Source organism: Pinus tabuliformis, chromosome 9 (genome assembly GCF_031772625.1).
Source record: "Pinus tabuliformis cultivar Carrire ecotype Pingquan chromosome 9, CPIR1, whole genome shotgun sequence".
NCBI classification, from domain to species: Eukaryota; Viridiplantae; Streptophyta; class Pinopsida; order Pinales; family Pinaceae; genus Pinus; species Pinus tabuliformis.
Window position 1 is genome coordinate 1,151,296,587 of NC_142307.1, and position 12,808 is coordinate 1,151,309,394.

At 37.6% G+C, this 12,808-nt stretch overlaps 1 protein-coding gene across 1 annotated transcript; it reads left to right on the forward strand.

Moving 5' to 3' along the window:
- The first annotated feature begins 2,028 nt into the window (after positions 1 to 2,028).
- Positions 2,029 to 3,831, forward strand: LOC149152711 (ammonium transporter 1 member 3-like). The gene has a single exon (XM_089440514.1). It carries the CDS (start codon positions 2,306 to 2,308, stop codon positions 3,767 to 3,769), a length of 1,464 nt encoding a protein of 487 aa, XP_089296640.1. The 5' UTR covers positions 2,029 to 2,305; the 3' UTR covers positions 3,770 to 3,831.
- The last annotated feature ends 8,977 nt before the right edge of the window (positions 3,832 to 12,808 follow it).

Genomic DNA, 12,808 nt, shown 5'->3' on the forward strand with positions numbered 1-12,808 from the left:
GATTTCTTTTGACTCCAATTCCCTTCGATTGTGATCTCCATAGAAAGCGTTGTTGCACCCTGTCATAATCCTCTTTTGGCAGGGAATCTACTCCTATGATTGTCCCTTGTTCTAGAAATTTTTCTAGATCTAGATTTTCCCTATCTAAAATCTCTTGTAGTTCATGTTCCTCCGTTCCCGCTTCACTTGGAGTCATCTCATGGTCCCTACTTATATCCATACAACTTGGTAGATCGTCCTTTTGCTGGTTGTTTACTATGATATCCTCCATGTCCGCTTCCTTTTCCTTCTCATTGTTTATGTTCTCCATAACCTGGACTGTTTCCTTGTTGCCCTCTTCTTCCTTTAGGATCTTGAAACGATTGTTTCTTGAATTTCTATCCTCATTCATCTTCTTTTGTGGGCGTTAACCACCTTTCCCTTTGCTCCTGACCTTGATAAAACCCTCGTGATTTTTATTCCTTAGTAGTTTTTGCATTTCCTTCCATATTGTTTGTTGGGCAGTCTTTGAATAAATGCCCATGTTCATGGCATTTGCGACACCTAAATGGGATGTGCTCGTAGTCCATAGTCTGCACCCATTTTTCATCATATACTTCTAAAATTATCGCTTCCGGAAGGGCTCCAGATAAGTCCATTTCCACACATATTTGGGCAAAGGAGGTATATCTTCCTTTCAGAGTTGCCTCTGAGATCTTTAGGAAGTGCCCCAGCTTGTTGCTTATTGTTTTCAGAGATTCTAGTAGCTAATAATCTAGAGAAAGGGAGTATAGTCTAATCCATACTGGTACCGATGTGAATGTTTCACGTTCCAGGACGAAGTTCATCATCCATGGCCGCATATAGAGTCCCGCTGCAGCGTAGAAATATGGTCCTCCCTCGAAAACTCTATCTTTATCCTCTAGGCTCGTGAACACCACTGTGAAGAAGCCTTTAGAACTTATATGTAGATGTATTTCCCCCTTTGGCTTCCAATGGCTCCTTATCCAAATGTGTAATGCCCTCTTCGTCGACCATAACCCCATAAATTTGCATATGATTGCATGTTCTGTCATATGATCCCTATGTGCTTGAAGCGCTGGATCGCTCAATATGACCCAGGGAATAATGTTCAACTTGGGTTTGTAGACCCCAGTTGTCCTTATGGAGTTAGGTTTTCCACTGTTGCCTCCATTCTCCTTCTCCTTATTTGTTTCTAGCTGATCCCCTTCGTGTTCTTGAAGTCCGCTTCTTCCCAATGTTCCTTTGCTTCTTGCCTCTGATACCTTCTCTAGAGGTTTTTTAAAATGCTGCTTTCCCATGTCCTTACTTCCATCTGTAACTACCTGACTATAGGAGGGAGCAGCACTCCCCCCTGCGCGTCCCGCCATGGTTCCCAAAGTCAAAACCCTAGTGCCAACTTCAACCCTAGCTCAAGTTGCAGACCGATCAATGGTCCTCCATATATTTTTTTTAACAGTTAATTTAATCTTAAAAAAAACATAATTAGTTTTAAAATAAATTTCAAACTTTGAGTAAAATTTAAAGCCCTATTATGTAATTAGTAAAAATTCATAACATAAAAGCATTTAAAATAAAAGCATTTAATAAAAGAATATTATAAATAAAATCCTTATTATTTCATTATTTTATTTTTTTTAAATTATTTAATATTTTGTAAACCCAAAAACATAAAATTTTATAATGGAATTATAACGAAACTGTATAAGATAACTATGTTGACCACCGAAAACAAGCACAATTTGAATATCAAAATTGATAAGTGTGCTACAAGAGCTACTTCACCTTAAACCTGGTTTGATCATATAATTTTTATTAAAATATGACCAACAACGAACTCGTTTATCTCAACCAACGCCAAAAATTTTAAACCCCATCTGCATCAGGCCACACTTTAGTGGCTGCAAAATCACAAACGCTGCTAGCCACTAGCATTCAATGGCCAGCAAACGTGTCCCAGATCAGATATGTGTGGTATCCACGAACAAGAGCAATAATTGAAGAGATTAAACATATAAATTAGTGTATTGGTTGAGAAGAATGACACGAAAATAGTTGTTGGCTGAATTTCAACAGGTACGAGAAGGACCGTTGGTGAGGCCAGAATCCAGAGGAGTCTTACCAGACAGTCAATGCTCAAGACCAGTAGAGATGGTTCTTCCATATCGGAGGCCTTCCCTTTTGTACGCCTGATTCTCAGCTACCAGACTGTGTTCTCGGCTTTTTTATTCAGTCGATTGGAATTATTCGACTGATAGATCTGCCATGAACTCTTGCTGAGGATACCAATCTCAAGGATTGGGAAATGGGGGGCACATTCGAGAGCCTGTTAATGTCTACTGTATCGTCGGGGTCTTCCATAAATGGGACTCTCCAAGGAGACCAGGCGGCGGTTCTGGATTCGATGACTGCAATAAAAGATGCAATCAACGCAGTTTATCTTCTGTTCTCAGCGTATCTGGTGTTCTCCATGCAGCTGGGGTTCGCCATGCTGTGCGCAGGATCGGTGAGGGCAAAAAACACGATGAACATAATGCTCACCAACGTCATAGACGCAGCAATAGGGGGAGTGTTCTACTACCTCTTCGGCTTCGCCTTTGCCTTCGGCACATCCAGCGGATTCATCGGCCATTCATTCTTCGCCCTCACGGGCGTCCCCAACGATACCTACGATTATAGCTACTATCTGTACCAGTGGGCTTTCGCGATTGCGGTGGCGGGCATAACCAGCGGATCCATAGCGGAGCGCACGCAGTTCGGAGCTTATTTGATATACTCGTGTGTGCTCACGGGGTTCGTTTACCCGATTGCGTCGCACTGGTTCTGGTCGAGCTACGGGTGGGCGAGCCCCGACAGGGACAAGGGTTTGTTGTTCGGTTCGGGCGCCATAGATTTTGCGGGGAGTGGCGTGGTCCATGTGGTGGGAGGCGTGGCGGGGTTGTGGGGGGCATTGATCGAGGGGCCGAGGGTGGGCAGGTTTGATGCCTTCGGAAAATCGGTTGCCATGCGGGGCCACAACGCGACGCTCGTGGTGTTGGGGACGTTTTTGCTGTGGTTCGGTTGGTATGGATTCAACGCCGGTTCTTTCATCCAAATTTTGACCACGTCTACCAGCGGACTGCTGGAAGGGAACTGGTCGGGAGTGGGGCGCACCGCGGTCACGACCACGTTAGCGGGCTCCATGGCGGCTCTGACCACGCTTTTCGGAAAAAGGCTCCTCTCCGGGCACTGGAACGCCCTCGATGTTTGCAACGGGTTGCTCGGCGGATTCGTGGCCATCACTTCCGGGTGCTCCGTTGTCGACCCCTGGGCCGCCATCGTCTGCGGGTTCGTGGCGGCGTGGGTTCTGATCGGATTCAATGCCCTCGCGCTTAGGTTGAAATTCGATGACCCTCTAGAGGCGGCGCAACTTCACGGCGGCTGCGGGGTATGGGGGGTGATCTTCACCGGGCTGTTCGCTGCCGAGAATCATATGGTGGAAGTCTATCCGCCGGCAAATGGAGACACGACACGGCCGTTTGGGCTTCTAATGGGAGGCGGGTGGAGGCTTCTGGGAGCTCAGGTTGTCGAAGTTCTGGTCATTGTTGGATGGGTGACGGTCACCATGGGGCCACTGTTTTATGCTATGCATAGGATGGATCTTCTCAGAATTGGCAGAGAGGAAGAGACGGCCGGAATGGATATCTCTAGCCACGGCGGCTTTGCTTATGACCATTCACTTCCCGACGAGGGACCGTCTCGTCGGTATATCGATTATTTGCAAAAATAAATTGTCGACCATTGATTCCTTCAAAATATCTTGAAATAAATATAAATTAATTCAAAGGTCTCCCAACTGGTGTAGGCCTACCGCACTGTGATATGGTACAGATTTCTTTATAACATTTTCTTTCGTTGCTAAAAGTTAAGTTATATTTTATAGGAGTATGTATGGAATTTTTTGTTTAAAGTATGAAAATCTAAATGTAAAATTACAAAATTGTGTTCGAAGAAAAGCTAACCTTCTAAAATAATTTCTCTACGCTCGTTGGAAGTACATATTTCCTTGTATCCGGGAATATCATACTCCAAAACTATGTATGCATCGAATTATCATATAAATAATTTATAAAGTTGTTATTTAATGGAAAAAATATTAAAATATGACATTCAATGATGGTGATGGCATACTATTCAAATATTTAATTTCATTAATTTTGAAGGGAATTTGAACTTTTTGAATAGTGAAATGAAACAATTTTAGGTTCATGAGTCGAAGCATTTCCAGTGCTTCCATTTTATATATAATTTTGTTATTTAATTATAAATTCATATTTGTAAATGTAGTTGACATAGGTTGATATTTAATTTAAGTTGATTCATATTATAGACCAGTTTGATATTTAATTGTAGAGTCACTTTAGTAAATATGGTTAATATTTAATTAGCACAAGCGTATTAATAGATGTAGCTCACAAATTTTATATTCAATTATAGAACTTGAACTAGTAAATTTGGTTGATACATGTCAATGGATGTATATCAACCACATTTACTAATTTGGTTGTGCTAGTTGACAACCAACATGCATGGAGAGGATTACTAGACCATCATGGTTGACTATGGCTAACTATAGTCAAATTATGGTTGAGGAAAGTTTATTTATGGTCAACATATACTTGAATATGGATCATCGTGGTTGACCACATTTAACTATAATTGACCATGATAGATTATGATTAACTATGGTTGTCCATGTTTGATCATTGTTGACTATGATTGCCTAGGGTTGGGAATGTTGATTGAGGTTTGACCATGTTAATCATGGTTGAAAATAGTTTGACCAATTTGACCATAGCTTTCTATGCTAGATTATGGTTGACCACATTGACAATAGATAGCCCTGGTTAACCATGGTGACCATGACAACCTTGGTGGACCATGTTGAACCATTTTAAGCATGGGTTGACCATGGTTGCCCATGGTTGCCCATGGTTGACTATGGTTGATCATAGCTGGCCATGGTTGACTATGGTAGATTAAGGTTGACCATGATGACTGTATTTAACCATCGTCAACCATAGTTGACTTAGGGTCAACATGGAAACCATAGTCAACTATGGTTGACTACCATAGTTAACTACAACCACCCATAATCAACCATGGTGACCATACTTGACCATGGCTGACTATGGCTAATCAAAGATGACCATGGTTGCTCATGGTTGAATGAAGTTTACCATGGTTGACTATGATTTCCCTTGGTTGGCTAAGATTGACATGGTTGACAAAGGTTTGACCATGGGGAATGTGGTTTACCAAGTTTGACTAGGATGCTTACGAGTAACTATGGTTAACCAAAGATGGCAATGGTTGACCATGTTGACCATGGTCGATCATGGTTGACTAAGGTTGGCCATCATTGACCATGGTTAACCATGTAGACTATGTTCACCATGGTTGGCCATGCTAACAATGTTGAACATGGTTTGATCTAGTTGACCATGTTGCTCATGGTTGACCATGCTTAGTCATGGTTGGTTATGGTTGTTCGTGTTCAATAAAAAAAATTAATGGTGGCAATCAACGTATAGCAACCACTTTTAAAAATATGGTCGTACTAGTTGACGATTGGCATGTGTGAGATGAATTAGTGGACCATTATTGACCATGGTTAAAAATGGTCAACTATGGCTAACTATTGTTGTATGTGGTCTAGTTAAGGTTAATGGTGTTCTATTTTAGTGAAAATATAGTTGACAATGTGTGACCATGGTTGAATATGGTTGACCACTGTTGTCCATATTTAATAATAGCTAACTATGATTCATTATTGTTGACCATGTTTTTCCATGTTGAACATGGTTGACCATGATGTCTATGGTTGGAGATGGATGACCATTGTGCCCATGGATGACCACATTTCACATGGATGACCATCCTTCTCGTGCTTGACCATAGTTGGTCATGGCGCCCATGGTTGACCATGCTCATAATTGACCATGATTCAACATGATGTTGGCCATGCTACTAATTCGTGAATTTCTACGGATATTCTAATAGACAGTTCGTCACAACAAATTTGATAAAATAGGCTTAAATATATATTATGAGGGTTAATTTCCTTAGATTCGATATTTTTTTTAATTATTGTTTTTTTTGCTTATGCATATAATAGATAAAATGTGGAAAATAAAGAATAATAAAATATAATCACTCACCAACCACAATAAACAAAATATGTGTTTTAGGAAACACTTACGTGAGAAAACCTAGCTAGAAGGTGAGGCTCCTCTGCGCTCTCTTTCTATGGAATAGAAATAATGCAAGTACAAAGGATAAGACACTCTCTATGGATTTATTTGAGACATATGGCCTTATGGGATACTACAAACTCTAAAACCCCCTTTTTATGATCTCTCACTCCCACTCTCTATTGCTTTTCTCTCATAGTGACATTGTTATAACATAGCTTGATAGCTAACGAGGGGTTAGGTTTGACTCCTTTAACCCTCAACCAAAGTTACAATTTTGAATCTTCTATATTCTTCTTCATAAGATTCACATGGCTAACCCCTTTTCCATGAGTAACAGGGGCTAACATGACATCCTCTCGAATTATGGTGGTCAATCAAGACAAGACAACTTTCAGGAGGCATAACTTTTGCACACGAATTCTCATTGACATCTTTCTTGCATTGTTGGAAAGGTCTCTAAGTTTAGAATAGTTTCACAAGGTCCATGCTTAAATGGAAAGTTTTACCCCAAAAAAACATCACTTAAGGCCTCAAAATGTCCTCAAAAGTTTTTAGACCCTAAATCTTTAAACTGGGTCCTACCAACAAAACTTCTCTTATATGCTAATTCCTCCAATATTTCCATTCTAAAAGCATCGATATGGATGACAAATTATATGGTGATCCAATCCAAATCAACTACCCATGACCACTACCATGTTATCTGTGGTTGATTATGTATGACCATATTGCCCATGGTTGAACATGGTTGTTTAAAATCACCCATGTTGACTATGGTTGACCATGACCATAACCATGGCTTCGATACAAATGGTTGTCCATGGTTGACCATGTTGACCATGGTTAAGCATAGTTATCCATGATTGACCATGTTGGCTATGACCAATTAAGGTTGACCATGGTTGACTATGGTTGATGATGGTTGACCGTGGTTGACTTGGTTGTGGTTGTGTTATTCAACCAACTTTTCAAAGTTGAGTTGTGTTCATCACATTATTACTTCAAATAATGTTTATCATATTGCAATGTTGGGTAATGTTTATCGCATTATGACATCAGGTTATCTAAGACATTACAATATCAAGAAATGTTTATCTAGATTTGTTCATCACATTGTGATATTAGATAATGATCATCACATTCTGCCATTAGGTCATGTTCATCACATTATGAGATTGGCTAATATTCATCATAATATGACATCAGGTAATGTTCATGTAGATTTGTTTGTCACATTGCAACATTGGGTAACGTTTAGTCACTTTACGATGTTGGTTTATGTTTGTAACTTTATGATGTCATGTACTATTCATCACATTGTAATGATCAATAAATGATCTTCACATGTGGATGTGAATATATATTCATCACATTATGAAGTTAGGAATTGTTCATTATATTATGACAATAAGAAAATGCTCATAACATTTCAATGTTGAGTAATGCTTGTCACATTGCGACGTTGAGTGATGTTCATTGCATTGCAATATTAGGGGATGTTCCTCACATTGTAACATTTAGAAATGTTTTTAAAATTGCAGTGATGTTTAAAGAATATCCATCATGTCGTGAGTTGGGAAATGTTCATCACATTGTGATATTCAAATATTCAAAAAATATTCATCACATTGTGATGTTGAGAAATGTTCGTCATATTGTGATTTTGAGAAAAGTTCATCACATCGCAACATCAAGAAATATTCATCACATTGTAAAGCTAGGTATCAAATTACGAAGTTAGGTATTGTTCATCATATTATAACATCACATTACGAAGTCAAGTATTGTCCATCACATTATGACAATTGAGAAATGTTCATCACATTCTAATGTTAAGTAAGGTTTATGACATTGTGACATCCGGTTATGTTCATCACATTGCAATGTTCGAGAAATGTTCATCACATGTGATGTTAGAGATTCTTTGTCATTTATGATGTTAAGAAAGTTCATCACATTAAGAAATCACATTGTGACATTGAGAAATATTTGCTTGGATTTTTCATCACATTGCAACATCAAGAAATGTTCATCACATTATGGCGTCCGAAAATGTCCATAACAATAAGACAAATGTTCCTCACATTGTGACATCAAATAATGTTCTTCAAATTGCAATGTTAAGTAATGTCCGTCTCATTGTAAAATTAGGTAATATTTAACACAATGCAACACCAAACAATATTCATAACATTGCAACACTCAGTAATATTTATCACATTACAAAATTGAATAATATTTATCACATTGTGACATTAGACAATACTCATTCCATTATGACATCAAGTAACATTCATAACATTGTGATGTTAAGTAATATTTATCCCATCATAATGTTTGTTTTAATTCATGACATTTCAACATTGGTTATATTCATCATGACATTGCAATATTGAATTATGTTCAATACATTGCGAAAAGGAAAGTTTAGCGAAATTTTCTAAAAGTATTTCTAATGAAGTTTTTCCTTTATCAAAAGATAGACCTTTAGTACAATTCAATTGGATCGTCGACAAAATAAATTTGTATTATACTTTAAGAGATTTGATGGAATATTTTTTAAAACACGCTTAACCTAAATCCCTCCTTATCAAGATTTACATTTCATTCAAACCTAAGTATATATATTTCACTCAAACGTGATAGTATATATAGCAATGACGTGTATAAAGGCAGTAGTGATTTACATTCATTATAATAGATTTTATATATTTAAATATAACATTTTTAATTGTTTATAATTAAACGTTATTATTTTTTTTTAGTTTATTTTGATGTATTTTATTTTATTATTTAAAGTTTAATTAACGTATATATATTTCACTCAAACGTGATAGTATATATAGCAATGACGTGTATAAAGGCAGTAGTGATTTACATTCATTATAATAGATTTTATATATTTAAATATAACATTTTTAATTGTTTATAATTAAACGTTATTATTTTTTTTTAGTTTATTTTGATGTATTTTATTTTATTATTTAAGGTTTAATTAACGTATATCATAAAAGGAAATATTAAAAAAATATTTTAAATTATTCTACAAATTAATTTATGAAAAATAGTTATTATAAATAAAAAATTTTGAATTAAAAAAATTGTGGTGATATTAAAATACTTCTTCGAGTATAGAAATAAAATGTTAAATAATCAAATTTTAATGGGGCAACTTGCTTGGTGATTGCCATGATATGAAGTTTTTGTGAATTTTGAGGTTCAAATCCTCACATGATTTACCATGTAGGCCATGTATGGGGCACACATAGGTTCACCTTAAAGACTATATTAGTAGTGGTTCAAATCAACCCTATGTCATGCGAGTATGAGCCTAGCCCAATTCTTAATTCCTATAGATGCAAAAAAAAATGTTAAAGAATCTTGAGAAATATCTTACCTTTTTAAGTTTTAATCGATATAAATAATCATATAAAATAATTGCTTGTAAAAACTAATTACCAATTATTTTTTAATTAATTTCCAAATTCAAATGCATGAAGGAGGCTATGGGCAACCATAGTGGCCAATTAGGAGGAAACTAACAACCAATAGTGTTAAAGAACCCATTTCGGCATCAAGGGGCAACAGCTACCTAGGAGGAAGGTGTACCTCCACAATTCCAGAACCTAACCGATGGGAAACACCCCAGATCCCACTAATTGGGACATTTACATGAATGTAATAGATATCCTATGTAGGTTTTAACCTTGTACAAAAATTAACTACATAAAAATTCTAAAAACAGAAAAATAAACAATGGCAACAACATAAAACATAGATCATATATACAAATATTTTCCCCTGGATCCCAAAACTGGGACTACCAGATTAATTTTTCATTATGTTCCTTTCAATGTTACAATACATACATACATACATACATATACATATATACATACATACATACATACATATATATATATATATATGAGACGAAGCATTCATAAACCCCAATCCATTAACCATGGATTACAACATAACCATAGTTCCCTTAACCAGATCTACAATATACCATGGGCAGAAAACCATCATGCCCAAAACCATGTGCAAAACCCATGCAAAAAACCATAGGTAGGTCTGCCCACCTAATATAGGGTCCAAAAAAATTTTCTCGGGGCACTGCCCCAGACCCCATACAGGGGAGATAACACCCCCCTGAAACCCCTCGACAAAGGGGGTTTCGCCCCCCTTGTGAAACCCCCGCGCGTGAGACTAGTCGTGGAAATAATATAACACACACCCAACATCCTACTACAAACCTATCATCAAGACTATGTTCTCCTTCTAAACCTAACTCATCATCAACAAAGGCAATGCCATCTACTATGATCCTACCATTAATAATCCCACAACCTCCCTGTAACACCCTCCTCCCACATCTACCCAAGCAATCACCGAGCTGGGGTTAACATGAAACAATAGGCCACTATGATATGATTTGACCTCCTAAGTCACATTAAGGAAGTGGAACCGACAAAAACACACAATATAGACATTAATCATTAGTTATAGGACCCTCAAGAACCAATTCAATGCTTTAGACAACTTGCCTTGGGGTCCCACTAAACTTTTGGATAACTTAAGACTCAGTCACTCTCATGCTATAGGCATGAGGGCGACTAGAAACCTAAAGTCACTCACACAGGCTTGCCTGCCAACGACCAGAGACCAAAACTATCAGTGCTATGCTAGTGATTCTGGGATTTGAGCCACTTTTTCAGGCCCAGAGCCCAGGTCACTGCTCAGAATTGAACCATCTCTTAAAATAAAAAAAATAACATGGAAATGATAGTACTAAAGCAATCACTTGTTCAAGACCTTGGCTGGATCCCTACTAGCCATGATAGACATTTCGTTAAACATATTGCAAATGTGTAATCTACAGGTGTAATTAACAGTTATGAGCATAGGGATGTCATACTTAGCTAAGAATCGCTAAGAACCATGGATGTCTCAACAAATCAACTTCCATTCCATCCACTAGGTCATAGATACATTGATCATTCAATTACAAGTAAAAACATGATGAGATCCACACATGGCTGTTGTCATAAAACACATGCATGCATAACCAAGATAATACCATCAGAAATACTCATGAAAGTACAGTCCTATAGACTACATATAATCCATCAAAATGCTCATAGAAATACAAGGAGAAACAATCTTTCATTAATGATGCAAATTCCAAACTCAGGATGGGACTTCCATGTTCCACCCTATCGCAAAATGGTTGAGCCAAATATCTCTTCAACCATTCACCCCTGTGCCATATTCCAAGCATCAGTGTGGGATCTCATAGAAAAAATCAACCAAAAAACATCCAGGGCTTCTAGAGGCCATCCACCCCAACCCATCAAACAGTGATTCCACCTCACGGCCAGACATCACAAAACCATCATCAGATCAATCTCTATCCCAATCATCCAAGGCTCCACAACGTTTGTTCCAAATAAGGCTCTAGGACCAGTAACTCAACCCAAAACTGTTGTCGAGCTCTAGAGCATTTGTCCAACCAAGGCTACGGGACTAGTAACTCAACCCAAGTTGTTTCAGGGCTCCAAAGTGTTTGTCCAACCAAGGCTCCAGGAACTAGTAACTCAACCCAAGCTAAGGAAACATGAGAACCAATAAAAAACAAACAATAAAAGTAAACCCTAAATCACCATGGTTATTCAAGAAATAACAAGGCTATGCAATTCACTGTCAATCCAAGAAATCCTCCATGCCAATGAGAGATCACAACCAAGAAACCACATGCATGTGCCATGCATACCAAAACTAGTGAAGGAAACATACATGCAACTTGGTCCCTGCAAGAAAATCTAATGTAGCTGCCGATCCCGATGCCTTCTTTCCCTTTCCTACTCTTCCTTTGCCTTATTTCTCCAAGAATCCAAGTATGCCACACCCAAAAGAGTGCTCCAAGAAAACTCTAAGTCTCCAAGAGTATGAGAGAGAGAGAGAGAGGATAATGAGAGAGCTCCAAAACTGAACTGACAAAAAGTTACCAACTGATTTTGAGAAGCCTTTTTATGAATGAGGCCTCTATTTTCTTCATTTTCCATTATTTTCCTTCATTTTCCTCCTCACATGAAAATTGTGACCTTTCACCTCCCTTTTCTCCTAATTTCCATTATTTTCATAAATAATTGTGCCAAAAATGCCATTTTTCCTTTCCAAAGGCTTAGCCATTGCCTTTGCCAATTTCCTTAGCCATAAACAATCACAAGTGATCCCCATCACTAGTATTATTCCCAACATTCATCTTGGGATAAGTGTCCCATCATCTGTGGTTATTATTTTGGCTTTATTTACTTTTATTACATGTAAATTTTCACCTAGGCTATTAGGGAAACACCCCAGATCCCACTAATTGGGACATTTACTAAATGCAATAGATATCCTATGTAGGTTTTAATCTTGTACAAAAATTAACTACATAACAATTCTAAAAACAAAAAATAAACAATAGCAACAACATAAAACATATATACAAAGATTTTCCCCTGGATCCCAAAACTGGGACTACCAGATTAATTTTTCATTATGTTCCTTTCAATGTTACTATA

Coding starts and splice junctions, on each gene's coding strand:
- LOC149152711 (XM_089440514.1), top strand. CDS start 2,306: ATGGGGGGCACATTCGAGAGCCTGTTAATGTCTACTGTATCGTCGGGG.